Genomic DNA, 13,648 nt, shown 5'->3' with positions numbered 1-13,648 from the left:
GTTCTGTTTGTTTCTGTGGATTTGACGACTCTAGGTCCTCACACAAGTGGAATCACGCAGGACTTGTCTTTCTATGTCTGGTTGACTTCACTGAGCTTAATGTCCTCAGGGTTCATCCGTGTTGTAGCAGGTGTCAGAGTGTCCTTCCTTTTTTAAGGCTGAGTGTTTTCCGTCGCGTGTATAGACCGCATTTGTTTATTCATTTGTAGGTGGACATCTATGTTGCTTCCACCTTCTGGCCGTTGTGAATAATGCTGCCATGAACGTGGGTGTACAAGTCTCTGTTGGAGCCTCTGTTTTCAATTATTCTAGATGTATACCAAGAAGTAGAACTTCTGGGCCATATGGTGACTCTTTTTCATTTTTCTGAACACTACCGTACTGTTTTCCATGGTGATTGCACCATTTTGTATTCCATCTCTCCATATCCCCAGCATTTGACTGTACTTTCCCCACTGAAGGGTCTTGGCACCCTTGTCAAAAGTCGTTTGACCATGTTTGTGAGGTCAATGCCTCGGCCCTCGGTCTGTTCCACTGGTCGGTGTGTCTGCTTTACGCCGCACCACACTGTTTAGATTACTGGAACTTGAGATTGAGTTTTGAAATCAGGAAGTGTGAGACCTCCAACTTTGTCTTTTTCAGGAATGTGTTGGCTTTGGAGGGCTCCTTGACGTTCCTGTGAATTTTAGGATGAATTGTTCTATTTCTGGGAAAAAAAAAAAAACCACCTCATTTTTGAACTCTGTAAAGCAAGGGTGATATTTTTGCCCAGTGGTTTAATTTAAGACAGAAGAAATTTCTCCCTGTAGCAAGAAATGAGGGCTGGCCTGGGGACAGCCTTCAGCACCTGTGGGTGGTGGAAGGCCCTGCGGGGAAGATTCCCTTGGAGCAGAGATGGAGAGCGGGGTGACTTCCTGGCTGTACTCGCAGTGGCCCAGGTCCGAGGCCATGCTCTCTGGCCTCCCCGTGATGCTGCGGCCACCCTGCTCAGTGACCACCACTGTCGTGGTCCTCCAGTGTCTCTCCCAAGCTGTTTCTGGTTAATTCCCGTTTAATTCTTAAAAGACTGTGGAGCAAACACGCACTTGCTGTCTTTGATTTACAAGAGAGGAAGCTGCGGGTGCAGTAAAAGCTGGAACGGGGCCTGGGGCGGCCTCCCTCCTGGGGGCAGAGCCCAGGGTGGTCACTCCATGTGGACGGGGAGGCTTCAGCAGACCATCGAGTGACCCTCCGGCCCCTCTGACCACGCATGCCTGCCTGCTGGGCCCTCTCTTCAGCTGTTCAGCATGTGACATGGGAGTATAAATAGGTTTTTAGTTACTGTATTTTTTGACCGAAACTTTGTATGTGGTCCTAATGTAAAAGGCAGGCAAGCTGAGTATTAATTATATATAGTTCTCCCTTAAAAAGTAATTCTTAAATTGCTGTCCATGTGTTTGGTCAATGGTTGGCTTTAAAAAACATACACAGTTGAGGGGAAGGTATAGCTCAGTGGCAGAGCGCGTGCTTGGCTTCCACAAGGTCCTGGGTTCAGTCTCCAGTGCCTCCTCTAAATACATACGTACGTACATAAACCAGCCCTGATTATCCCCGCAAAACGAAATAGAATAAAACATACACAGTTTGCCTGTGTCTGTATTTTTGTAAGTTAGAATGTTTTCCCATCCATCAATGAGTTGCCAAAGATGCTCTGTGGTAGAAAGAAAGAGCAGAGAATTGATTTACTAGTCAGTGTTGTCAACATTCACCTCAAATGTAGCTTTAAAAATAATTGTTTATTTCAGCAATTCTCTGCAAGGATGAGATTTTTAATACAACTTACATTCCCTTTTTATATAAAATATGTTTTAACAACGTGCAGCCCTTGAGGGATGGTGACTGTATATCCTCTCTAGCCAGGATACCAAAAATAATTTGTTTTAATTAGAGTTAACAGACCCCAGAGGCCAGAGACACAGTCCGCTTACTTTAGGTAATTCTGCTCGGTGTTTGGGGGGAAAGTTAATCTTACTGAACTGAATTCCTAAGCCCGAAAGTGATCCTTAAAGTCAGCCTGTTAATCCACCCCCAGCGCTGTACTGCAGAGCGCAGGTCTGCAGGTGGCTCTTTGTGGACAGGCTGCCCCCATCACACTGCCTCGTCAGCCCCGAGGTGTCCCTGCGACACCCGAGCGGTGGGAGACGGGGGAGTTTCCGCAGCTGTGAGTGGTTGGATTAGGAGTGTGATGACGCGGGGCCAGGCGGGAGACCCTCTAAGAAGCTGGGCGGTTGGGGGGGGGGGTCTGCAGGGTCTTGGCCTGTGTTCCCACTGGGGCCGCAGGGCGAGGCGGGGACAAGCGGGGGGAGGCGCTTGGAGCCCTTGTCCCCACCAGCGGTGAGTCTTCGTCTGCTTTTAACTGAGACTCTGAGGCTGATAGACCGTCACAGAAAGACGCACAGAAGCACACACAACATTTTCCTTATCACGTCGGGGGCTCCTGCCCCAGCCCCACCGCACGCGACTGTCATGGTGACCGCATTTCTGAGGCTTTTCCCCTGAAGCCTGATATTGAATGGAGCAGTTAAAATATCATGAATTCTGATAATTGCCTGAGCAGCAGGTTCACCAGCACAGACCAGGTCCAGTATTTTGGGCAGGCTGCCAGTGTGCGTGCGTGTCTGCCTGTCTGAGAGACAGGCGCCGTCTGTCCACCCTACAGCCAGAACAGCGTCTGTGCACGTCTCCTTCTCGCTTTTCTCCGTAAGGCAAACAGAAGTGCTGCTCTTTCAAAGCCTTCTCCCTCGAGTCTACAGGTCACACTAAACCCTTTCATAGACGTTGTGTGTACAGCGGCCGTAACTACCAGGTGTAGGCCCCACGCTGCAGGCACGTCCCCTATGACCCCCCAGAACCTGCCGTGAGGGAGGCTGGCTCGGGACCGTCCAACTGGTCAGCCTTCCAGCTTCTCAGGTTCACAATAAACAGAAGCAAACACCTGCTTTGGCCGCATTTACTAGTTTACAAATAGATATTTTCACCAAGCGGGTCTTAGATGTGATTTGAGGGGCAGGGAAACTTTCTGCTCAACAGGACCTCCCGCGGGGTGACATTCCCATCCTGCCAGTCAGGATAGCGAAGGTGACCGCCAAGTGGAGATACTCAGGGGGATTATCGTTTCAGCCTCCATGTTTTCCTTTAGTTTGTCAGTTTTTTGTTTTTTGTTTTTCCTTTAACCGCAGCTTTAATAGAATTGAAGGAAACATGACTTCTTACCAGCAGGGAGGAAGGAGAAATGGATTGGTGCTATATTCGGGAGAGATTGAAGATGGGGCAGCTGGACGGTTAGCGGTGCGGGAGGAGGTGCACGACAGCAAAATACCTGGTTTGGGAGTTTGTTTAGGAGGCAGTCCTGCAGACACCTTTGTATTCACCATATTCTTTCTGTGTAGTTACTTCTGGGTTTGAAGTCTATGCTCACAGGTCTTCATTTACCTACTAGGGTAATTGTGCCTGAAAGCTTTAAATTTTTATTTTTCCAGCTTTGTTGAAATATAATTGACGTGTAACATGGTGTAATTTTAAGGCGTACAATGTGATATTTTGAGACATGGACATTGTGTTGCAAAGTATTTACCAAGATAATTAATGGTTAATTAACCCATCATTACCTCCCATGCTTATTATCATTTTGTTGTTACAAGGAGAACATAAAACTCTTCTCACAGGAACTTTCTAGTACACAACGCAGTCTTGTTAACTGTTGTCACGCTGCTGTACATCGCAGCCCCCAAACTTACTCATCATATAACTGGAGGTTTGTGCCTTCCGACCAGCATGCTGTTCCCCCTTCCTCAGCCCCTGGCAGCCACCCTCCTCTCTGTTTATGTGAACTCAGTGTTTTTAGATTCCACGTGTGAGATCATATAGTGTTTGTCTGTCTGATTTATTTCACTTAGTGTAATGCCCTAAAGGTGCATCTATCTTGTTGCAAATGGCAGGTTTCCTTTTTTTTTTTTAATGGCTGAGTTGCGTTCCTGTGTGTGTGTATGAGAGAGAGAGAGAGAGAGAGAGAGAGAGAGAGAGAGAGAGAGAAAGAGAGAATAGGAGGAGGATTTTCTTTATCTGTTCATCCATCAATAAACACTTAGGTTGTTCCCATGTCCTGGTTATTCTAAATAATGTTGCAGTGAACAAGGGGACACAGAAGTCTCTTTGAGACAGTGAGTTCATTTCCTTTGAATAAATACCCAGAAGTGGACTTGCTGGCAGTTCTAGTTCTGGTGTTTTGAGGGACCTCCATACTGTTTCCAAAGTGGCTGCACCAACTTACGTTCCCACCAACCATGACCAAGGGCTCCCTTTTCTCCACGTCCTCACCACACTTGTTATTTCTTGTCTTTTTTACAATAGCCATTCCTACAGGCGTGAGTTTGATTTGCATTTCCCTGATGACTAGTGGTGGTGAGCATTTTTCTGTGTACCTCTTGGTCCTCTGTATGTCTTTGGAAAAATGTCCATTCAAATGTGCATATTTGTTAATCAGATTTTTTTCTTCATTTATCTTGGATATTAACCCCTTACATAAATGTTACTTGTAGGTATCTTCTCCGAATCCATAGGTTGCCTTTTATTTATTTTCTGTCATTTCATTTGCTGTGCAGAAACTGTTCAGTTTGATGTAGTCCTGCTTGATTTTTGCTTTTGGCGTCAAATACAAAACAGTCACTGCCAAGGCTCATGTCAAGTTGCTTTTCCCCTGTGTTTCTTCCAGGGGTTCTGCAGTTTCAGGTCATATGTGTAATTCTTTAATCTATTTTTTTTTTAATTTTATTTTTTGAGGGGGGAAAGGTAGCTAGGTTTATTTATAATTTTTTTAATAGAGGTGCTGGGGACTGAACCCAGACCTCAGAGCTTGCCTCCCCGCGTTCTACCAGGTGTGGGTGGTGTGGGTGGTCCGTGATGTGGGTGGTGTGAGGGGGGTTCGGGTTTCCTTCTGTGCCGGGCGTGGTGCTTTATGTCTTCTGACGCACTAGGCATCATTTAGAAGCGGTGAGATGGGCTCCAACACTGGTTCCTCATCCAGCGGTGGGCACACCGGCCTTCGCTGGGGCGTGGCGCACAAGACACGGCACCTGAGAACTAAGGAGGCCCCTTTCCAGTTTGATTTATTCTGAGAACCGTGTGCTTGTAATACCGTGAGGAGCCACACGATGGCGGAAACGGCGCTTTCAGCAGGTGAGTTTGCACCTGCTCTGACAGCAGGTCTGCTGGTCCTTATCCTTTTCATAAAAATAGGAAGTACTTAACAGTACGAAACCCACCCCCACTCCCATCCCAAGGGGGGCACTGCAGGCGGGCAAAGTCCCTCAGTCCACTTCCTGCCCCGGTCGTTTCCCTTCTGCTCTTCCCTTTGGAGGACGCCTCCCCGTCTGGTGTGTCACCCTGCACCCCCCTCCTGTCACGCGCGTTCCTAGCAGCGCGCGGGCGGGTGTCGGAGGGGCCGTGTGTTCCTATGCAGGTGGCACAGTTCACTCCACCCTTGTTCTTAGATTTCTTGGTGTGGACTGAACGCAGCTTCAGTGGATTGTCTTCTGTGTCACCAAACAGCATCCCACGGAGAGATCTTGACATGTTGCATCTACCCTTCTGTTGACAGCACTGGAGGAACAGTGGACGGAGGGACGGGGCTGGGCACCTCGCTTCTGCTGCTGCAAAATAGGGCTAACCCCCCTCTGATGGGACTGTGAGTGGGGACGCAACAGCTGTGACTGTTCCCTCTGCCACCACAACAGCGTGACAGTAACGTGGAACCACATCATCCGTGTCTAATAGTCAACTCCCTTGGAGCCGGAATCGTCCGCTTCTTGCATCTCCCTAGGGGTGGCTCCTTCCTGTGCGGTGGTGGTGGTCTCACTGAGCTCCTAGGTGCTTCCCCTCAATGTTGAGACATTTTAGTTACTGCAAGCGGGTTCTCTAGGATGTAGATCGGTCAGATACTGGCTTCAGGAGTTAGGGTTTTTGCCTTGACAGGGATTTCTTAAGGTCAAGATGGGAGGATGGAATTGCACACTTTCTTTTCTTTATTAGTCTCAGGAGACTGGTTTGTTTTGTGTTTGGAATCACCATCTTCACCGCCTGGCTTTGCTGCGGTGGCAGAAGCAGGCACTGCGTGTGTGGCATAAGTTCCAGGATCTGTTTGTGGCAGGGCGTGTCCTCAGGGCACCTTATCCCACAGCCCCAGCCCCCGCCCCCCCCCCCCCCGGCCTCGGCAGAGCTGCGACGCTGGAGAAAACCTGTTTTCAGTAGAATCTTTGCCTTTTCCCCCCATCGCCTGGAACTCTTGGAATCCGGGTCATCACAGGTGCCCTGGAGGGAGGCAGGCGGCCTCCAGGGAGCCCAGGGATGCAGTGACATCAAAGGCCACCGTCCAACTTGTCTACTGGCTTGCTCCGGGGCCCTAGGAGGGGAGGGGTTAGGGGACATCTACAGGACTGACCTCGGGCTCCTTCCAGGACCTTGGCCGCCCGTCTCCAGCCCCTCTCCAGAGCAGAGCTCTGGGGACAGTGGGTTAGTCTGGGGCATTGTCAGGGCCCCAGTTCCTATGCTGGGGAGGGGACACCCCCCCCACCTTAGGTCCCCACCTGCCCGCTGGGACGTGTCAGTTCCCGAATGGCGGATGAAAGGAAAACTCAGAGGGGCTTGGAGACAGTGCAGTGCAGTGCAGTGTCATCCGCTTACAAGTGGGACCAGTTTTTGGTGATTTTTTCGGACTCTGCGCTGTTTTCCTGGACAGTCGATTCTGCCTTCTCATAGACGCTGCTCTGGTGAACTTGAACTTGAACCTGCTCGTGAGAAACATGGCAGTTTGAGCTGCTGGGGGCAGGTCTGTGCCCAGCACCCGCTCCATCCTTCCCCTGATGGCCCGGAGCCTCCCCAGAGGCCTCACTTGGGAAGACGCACTTCGGAGATGAGGTGTTGGGCGTGGTGAGGAAGGATGTTCGTGCTTTTCAGAGAAATGGTCCTCTTCCCTGTAAACGGTTATTCATGAGATAAAATTTAAACTGAAAAAAGATTCATTTCCATTACACTCAGAGTAGTTACAAAACAACATTCCTCCCTCACCGCGTGTCGTACAAGGAAATTAGTGGCTTGGAAGCTACAGCCACCCGACGGTCCCCAGGCCCGGAGCTCCTCGTCTGGGAGGGCAGCCCTCAGCCCTGGACCAGCTCCGCCCGGGGCCCGTCTGCAGCCCAGCCCCGCGCGGGGAGGCGGTGGCAGTTCAGCGACACTGATGGGCAGTCTTAGAGGCTGAAGTTTAACCAGATTTCTTTACCCTGGAAACTGGGGTGTCAGGTTGAGGCTGCTTTTTGAATTCTCGTCCCAAATGGAAAGCGTTCAAACTTATGGAAGGTGTTGCTCAACTTCAAAGAGAAGCAGGGTTGGAGTTTTTACAGTCTCACAGGAAACTTAATTTTTCCGAAGCAGTGGAATGTATGAGCCTTTTCAGAGTCGTTAGGTGATGTCAAGCGTTTTCAAGAAAACAAAGCCAGTGTTAGAGCTCCAGAGCTTTCATCTCAAAGTAGCGTCACCATAAAGTGATGCCGGTCCTAAAATCGATGGGTCGGTTGGCTGAACGATAAACCAGAGAACAAACTCACTTAGCGAACACACATGGAGCCCTGTACTTCTGTGTAGACGTGGTGGCCAAGCGTCCTGTGGTGCTCGGGGAGGGCGGGCGGAGCCTGTGGGTGAGGACAGAGAGGGCGAGGGTCTTGGAGCCTTCTTATGAGGGGGACCCGTGCTCAGAGTCCAGAGTGGGGGACTCAGGTCCAGTCCGGCAGGAGGGCAGGAGGGGAGAGGAGGCCACGTCTGTCCTGGGACGGAGCTCAGAGTGGGCGCAGGGAGCCACTGGAGGGCATCCCACAGGACCCCGCCTGACCGGTTTACATGTTGAAAGGACTCTTTGAAATTTGGAGGCTGTATTAGAGGCGAATGAGACCAGTGGTAGAGATCAGTTAGGAGGCTTAGAGGAACTGAGGGGAGGCAGAAGGAACTCTTCTGAGTCAGTGTCTGTCCCGCAGGCACTGGGAAACTTAGAATTAAATGAACAGATGAGATCCGATGTCCTGCTCTGGGGAGAAGGGAGGCATCGGTGCTGATTGGGAGGTCAGGGTAAGTCCATCTCTTGGCTCCTGAAGGACCTGCCAGTCCCTGAAATGGGAACAGGATGTGGTCGTGTGCATTTCTGAGAGTCACTAACTTTGATCAGACTCACGGGGTCAGCGGCCAGCCTGTAGTATGGGGGCCTGGTGAGATGCTCCCGGACCATCCTGTACAGTCATTTCCACCAAGAGTTTCAAACCTGCGGAAGAAATGCCGGCTGTGCTGATGACACGGAGTTGGACCCGACGTCCTGTGACGCTGGGAGCCAGAGCACAGGTTCCAGGAGGGCCCACGGGGGACAGATGTGAATACACGTCATCAAGTTCACGGACCTGCCATGGAGTGGGGCGAGGTGCCCCCACAACAGCTTTTGTGAGCCAGTGTCCGAGAACCGGCGGCGTTGGGCCTGGCAGGGACGGTAGTGAGCCTCTGTCCTGGCTGTGACCATGACCAAGGAGGGGTGGGCTCTGTGGTGAGGGGGGCGCTGTGTGGGAGTGAGGCCCTGTGTGGGGGTGGGGGGCGGGAGTAGGGAACCCGCCCTGAGCCGGAGCCCACACCGGCCTCGGAGATTGTTCCCGGAGCTGAAATGAGCATTTCTGTTCCCGGAGCTGAAATGAGACCACCAGGCCTCCCTCTGTACCGACAAATGCCCGACAGTTCTTTGAAACTCAAACTCATTTCATTTTAACACCTTTATTGTGGTCTGGTTCCTGTACAGTAAGCTACATACGTTTCAGATGTACAGTCCGGTGAATTTTGATAGATATGTACACCCATGAAACCACCGCAGTCAAGATAGCTAACATTTCCGTCCAAAACTCATTTTAAGTAGGCCTGATCCAAGGTTCAGGCACAAACGATAACTGTGCTTCCACAGGGCAACATGAAAGGGGGCTATCTGGGGACTGGGACGTGGGCCCTTCCTGCCCCCACCCCCTCCCTGAGCCTGAGCCGCGGGGGTTGGGGGAGCCGTCCTTCCTGGAAGCGCTAGCTCCCTGGGTGCACAGGACTGCTCAGTGCGTGGAGGGAGGTCTGGGGAGAAGACGGCCTCCTCTCTCACCTCTGTGCTGTCAGCAAAACAACAGTGGTTAGAGACCTTTGCCCAAAGCCCCAGGATTTAATTTTACGCAGTTGTGACAATTTCGATAGAATGTAAGCGTGGATTTACTGAAACTCCTGTTTGTCAGCACGGCTGGCCATTTTCAAAGTCAGAGGGCAGATGTTTCGGCTTGTTTCACGTAACTTTTTTTTCTGTTCACATCCATTTAACCTTAGACTCGTCAAAGCAGGATTCCTCCTACGCAGTTAGGGGTTTCCTGTGTTGCCACCTTTACTGGCTCCCAAGCTCTTCTTCCTTCGCAGTTCACTGCGTCACTCTTCAAATCTCTCTTAAAAATCAAGCTCTTATTTACATTTTCCTGTAGAAACGTCATACTCAGTATTGAGGTTTCTGTGTTTGCAGTGGCTACAATTAATTTGAGTTTTATTCATCAGGCATCCATTCTGTTTTGATGCCTAGAGTTTAAAAAAAATTGGTTCTTGTTTCTCTTGAGTTTTTCACCTGTCATGACACAAATGCAAGAATCAGATGCTTTCGGAACCCTAATTTTATATGTTCCTATTACTATAAACTTTAAACTTTTCTGTATTTTTCAGTAGGATCCTCGAACTTTGTATGGAAGGTATATTAAATCTTCTGAATTATTCCCATTTATTTTTGAGTGGGCAGGAATTCAAAGCCCAGGGAGCTACAAAGGGGCATGTCAGTGACCAGCCGTCCTGTGCTGCGTCCGGAGGCCTCAGGCCCCAGATGCAGTGTGTGTGTCCTCCCAGGAGAGAGAGACCTCTGGCACTGAATTTTTTTTTTTCACATGTTGCATCACTAATTATATCTAGTGTGGTAATAAAATTACTAATTTTCCCCCTGCATTTTCTTTAAAAAACGTGTCACATTTTGATGGCAGCTGTAGGAGCTGTGTTTCCTTTGGGGCGGGGGAACCAGAGTGCCGGACCAGCCCCAAGGGGACCCAGCACCTGGGGTCCCTGCAGTCCTTCCTCCGGAGGCAAGGGCGCCTTAAGTTTTGAATTTCTAATACAGGTAACTTCCAAAGGAGGGGACATTCACTGATAACTCTTGGTGTGAAAAGAACACGCAGACCCACCTCTGTGCTCCTGTCGCCTGAGGGGACTCCGGGAGGGCAGAGCTGACACTTCACTCCAAGAGAAAGGACTGCACCGCAAGTCGCACTGCCGGCCGAGAGCCAGCCCTTGGTCAGCTGTGCTGACTTGCACCCAGCAGGGCTGAGTCCGCCGGCTGCTGGTGCGCGCGTCCCCTGGAGCCTGCGACAAGGACGTGCCCCTGCCGTCCGTCCTCGTCCTGCAGACACCCTCCCCCCCCCCCCCCCACCGCAGAACCGAGCCGTACTTGCCGGCGGTCGCGCCGGCCACACGTGGAGATGAACGGGCTGCGAAGGCACCCTGGCACCTTGGGGCGGAGGAGTGCTCCCGGGAGGCGCGCGTCTTTGGAGAGGGGGCTGCTCCGAGTGGGCGGTGAGGGTTCGTTAAGTCACTGAATGGGGGTTGGTAGAAGAAACCACCTTCCTCTCAGTTGTGAATTTTTGAGTAAGATTTAATGGGGGAGGGAAAAAGACACTTCCTTCCTCCTAAGGAGGAGTTTAGAGTACCGCGGTGAGAGGGAGGACTTCGACTGCTTCCCGTTAGAATGTGCGTTGTTTTTTTTTTTAAGGAAAATGCCCCAAAGAGCTCACGATGACCAGGCACTTCTGTCAGTCGCCAGCTGCGTGTGAAATGTTAATGGGTTTCCCGGCCAACAGGGCAGGGCAGGACCCTCCCTGAGTCATCCATCACCTGCTGGAGCGCTGAGCCCAGGTCTCGCTCGCAGTGACGCTGGAACGGCTGGAAAGGAAGGAGCGCGGCCGCTGACCGCAGCGGCTCGGCCCCGGGCGAGCACGTGAGCGGCCCCCAGGTGCCCGCGGGGAGGGCGGGGCGCCGGCAAGCAGGAAGCGCCGGGCCCCTCCCCGTCAGGTGCGCGGCCGCCGGCAGGGACGCGCCGAGTCCGCCCGCCGCGCGGGGACATGACGGCCCTGCGGCTCAAGGAGCTCTCGGAGTCGGGCCTGTACCGGCGGCGGCGGGCGCGGCCGGACAGCCTGCGGCCCCGCGTGCCCGGAGAGGAGGCGGCGCGCAGGTGAGCGGGGCGGGGGACCAGCGCGGCCCGGGGGAGCCGCACACCTGGAACAAGCAGCACCCCCCCTCCACCCCCCCAACCGGGCCCACAGCATCCCTACCTGTCGCGGCCGCGCTCCCCAGACCGGCAGTCTTGTAACATCTTTACAAACGAGAGTCACCGGGGGATATTTCAAACTGCCCACAACTCTCTCTTCAGTTTAAAGATGCTTATAGGACGCATTTCCTGGGCTTGGTGGTGAGGGTAGTTTGTGTTGTTTTGGGTGGGGGTCCGGGCTGTTTTCAGAGGATTCTTTGTTGTTAAAGTGGGTTTAACAGAAGACTGAAGAGTAACCTTTGAACGTAACCGGGGAAGGAGGGCAGGCATCCAAAACGTGGAGACCTTCCTACCTGAAATGGTTCAGGGTGTTCTGTGTTCAATGTTAATTTGCCTAAAACAACACGATTTTAGTTTTTGTTACAGCTATTGAATTTTTTTAGCCCATTAAGCTGTCGGTTTCTGTGCTGTGTTGTCGGTGGGGCTGCAGTTGTCTGCGGTGACAGGTGCTGCGGTGGGGACCCTCCTCCTGTTACCTGTGCCTGGTGGCCCTTGTGCTGTGGACCCTTGAGTCACGTGTTTAAGTCGTCCACTTAGGTGGTGGGAGGGGTATATACGTTATATATGATTGCTCTTTCTCCTATAAATTCATTTTTAGAGTTTATTTTAAGTTCTCTTTTTAAGTTTAACAGGGACAAAAGTGAAAAGGAAGTGCTTTTAAACGTATATTAAATTTGTGTCTACTCCAGGAAGTGTACTTTGGGAGGGAAACGTTTATTTGAAAACGATCAGCTCTTTACTACTATTTGAAGAGAACAGTAGTACTGAAGGACTGGTGTTGGTCCCGACATTATTGGAATGTATTTCCTGCTGCATCAGGTGTCTCGGCTACTGGACTGGACGGAAGTTTAAAGCTTCGGAATTTGACTTGTTGTAGATTTCCAGCATGAGGTTTAGTGAGGATCCTGACTCTTGAAGATGAGATGGGCTGGTGGGCCTGAAATGGACTCCAATCCGCCCTTGATCCAAGAGCAAAAAGTTACTGAAAACGGTTTCAATTTCAGACTTGGGGTCCTAAGGAGTTTACTTTTTAAAAAAAAATAAAATATGTCGAATGACATTTGAGAGCGGGCACCTTTTACTTATCTTCAGACAGTAACAAAAGTACCCATGAGTGAAACTACGTAAACGTCCGAGGAAGTGGTCATTTGTGTACTTGTAATGGCCTCTGAAACAACGAGACTGTTTTCTTTTACCTAGAGTTTAAATTACAACAGGGGAGCCATTCTTAAGGAGTGTTGCTTGTTCCACTGCGTTAAGGAGACATAATTGTTCACGCATTCTGGTGATGTGGTTCCCTGGCCATAGGAAGGGACTTAGGTTTCTGCGTGTCTCTGTCCCGTGCAGAGAAAGTGACCATTTTCCTTATTTTAGGACTGTGAACTTAGGTAGGAAAAGGAGACTTTTTATCGATTTAGAGAGGCAAGGTTTTCCCCTAGTTTTATAGGAAACCCGTTTTCAGTATGAAGTCAGCTAATAGGAACAGGAGGGTAGGGACTTCGAGGTTAGACGCACCCGGTTCAGGGCCCCTATGTCGGGCAGGTGGTTCCTCTTTAAAACAAGGATAAAAATCACTACCATTTTGAGCGTGTTATCTCATATCAGTCTCCCCCCCAACTTAGTGAGCAGGGTGTTTGTTATCCAGCTAACTTTGGGTGCCTACTGTGTGCTAAGCAGAGAGGCCCCCGGGGCTCAGGGCCTGGAGGGTCACCAGCAGGTGTTGCTCCTGGAGCTGCACTTGACTTTGTACGTGTGACCTCAGACGCCTCTGGAGCCTCGATGTCACACAGAACCCACCCCCCCACCCCTTGTCACCGGCTTCCTCCTCACCCATGTGCCGCCCTCTTGACCTGTTTCTGGATTCTAGCAAAAAAGGTCAGAGACTAAGAAGGGCTATGCCCCCTGCCTGAAAACACTTTTCTTTCAAGTTTAAATTGAAGACTGCTCTGAAGCAGCATACAAGTATTTAAAGAGCACCAAGGGTCATGAGAGTGCTTCCGGCTCAAACCGAAACTTCTTAGAACAGAGGTGTGTGAAAGGCATTGTTCGTGGAAAACGCTGGCTCTGTCGGTTTTTACTTTAAAGTTTTAAAGCATTGAATACAACCTGAAGCTACTTTTTATCCACTGTACTGGAGGGGAGTCATGGCTGTTCCTGTCACAGCAGGAGGAAGCATCCTGGGGCCTTTGTCCTCCCTCGCTGTAG

The 13,648-nt window shown here is 50.9% G+C and overlaps 1 protein-coding gene across 3 annotated transcripts in view; it reads left to right on the top strand.

Moving 5' to 3' along the window:
- LIMS1 (LIM zinc finger domain containing 1) overlaps positions 1-13,648 on the top strand; it is a 73,597-nt gene that overhangs the window by 27,398 nt on the left and 32,551 nt on the right. Inside the window, exon 1 of one of the 3 annotated variants that reach the window (XM_064481765.1) lies at positions 11,197-11,347. The exons of the other annotated variants lie outside the window; for them this stretch is intronic. Within the exon in view, the coding sequence (XP_064337835.1) occupies positions 11,238-11,347 (110 nt within the window). The 5' untranslated portion in view covers positions 11,197-11,237. Of the gene's footprint in view, positions 1-11,196; positions 11,348-13,648 lie in introns of those variants that run through there. 3 annotated transcript variants of the gene reach the window in all.

This window comes from Camelus dromedarius, chromosome 33 (assembly GCF_036321535.1).
Source record: "Camelus dromedarius isolate mCamDro1 chromosome 33, mCamDro1.pat, whole genome shotgun sequence".
NCBI classification, from domain to species: Eukaryota; Metazoa; Chordata; class Mammalia; order Artiodactyla; family Camelidae; genus Camelus; species Camelus dromedarius.
Note: the sequence above shows the minus strand (reverse complement) of the source record. Positions and strands in the feature narration are given on the sequence as shown.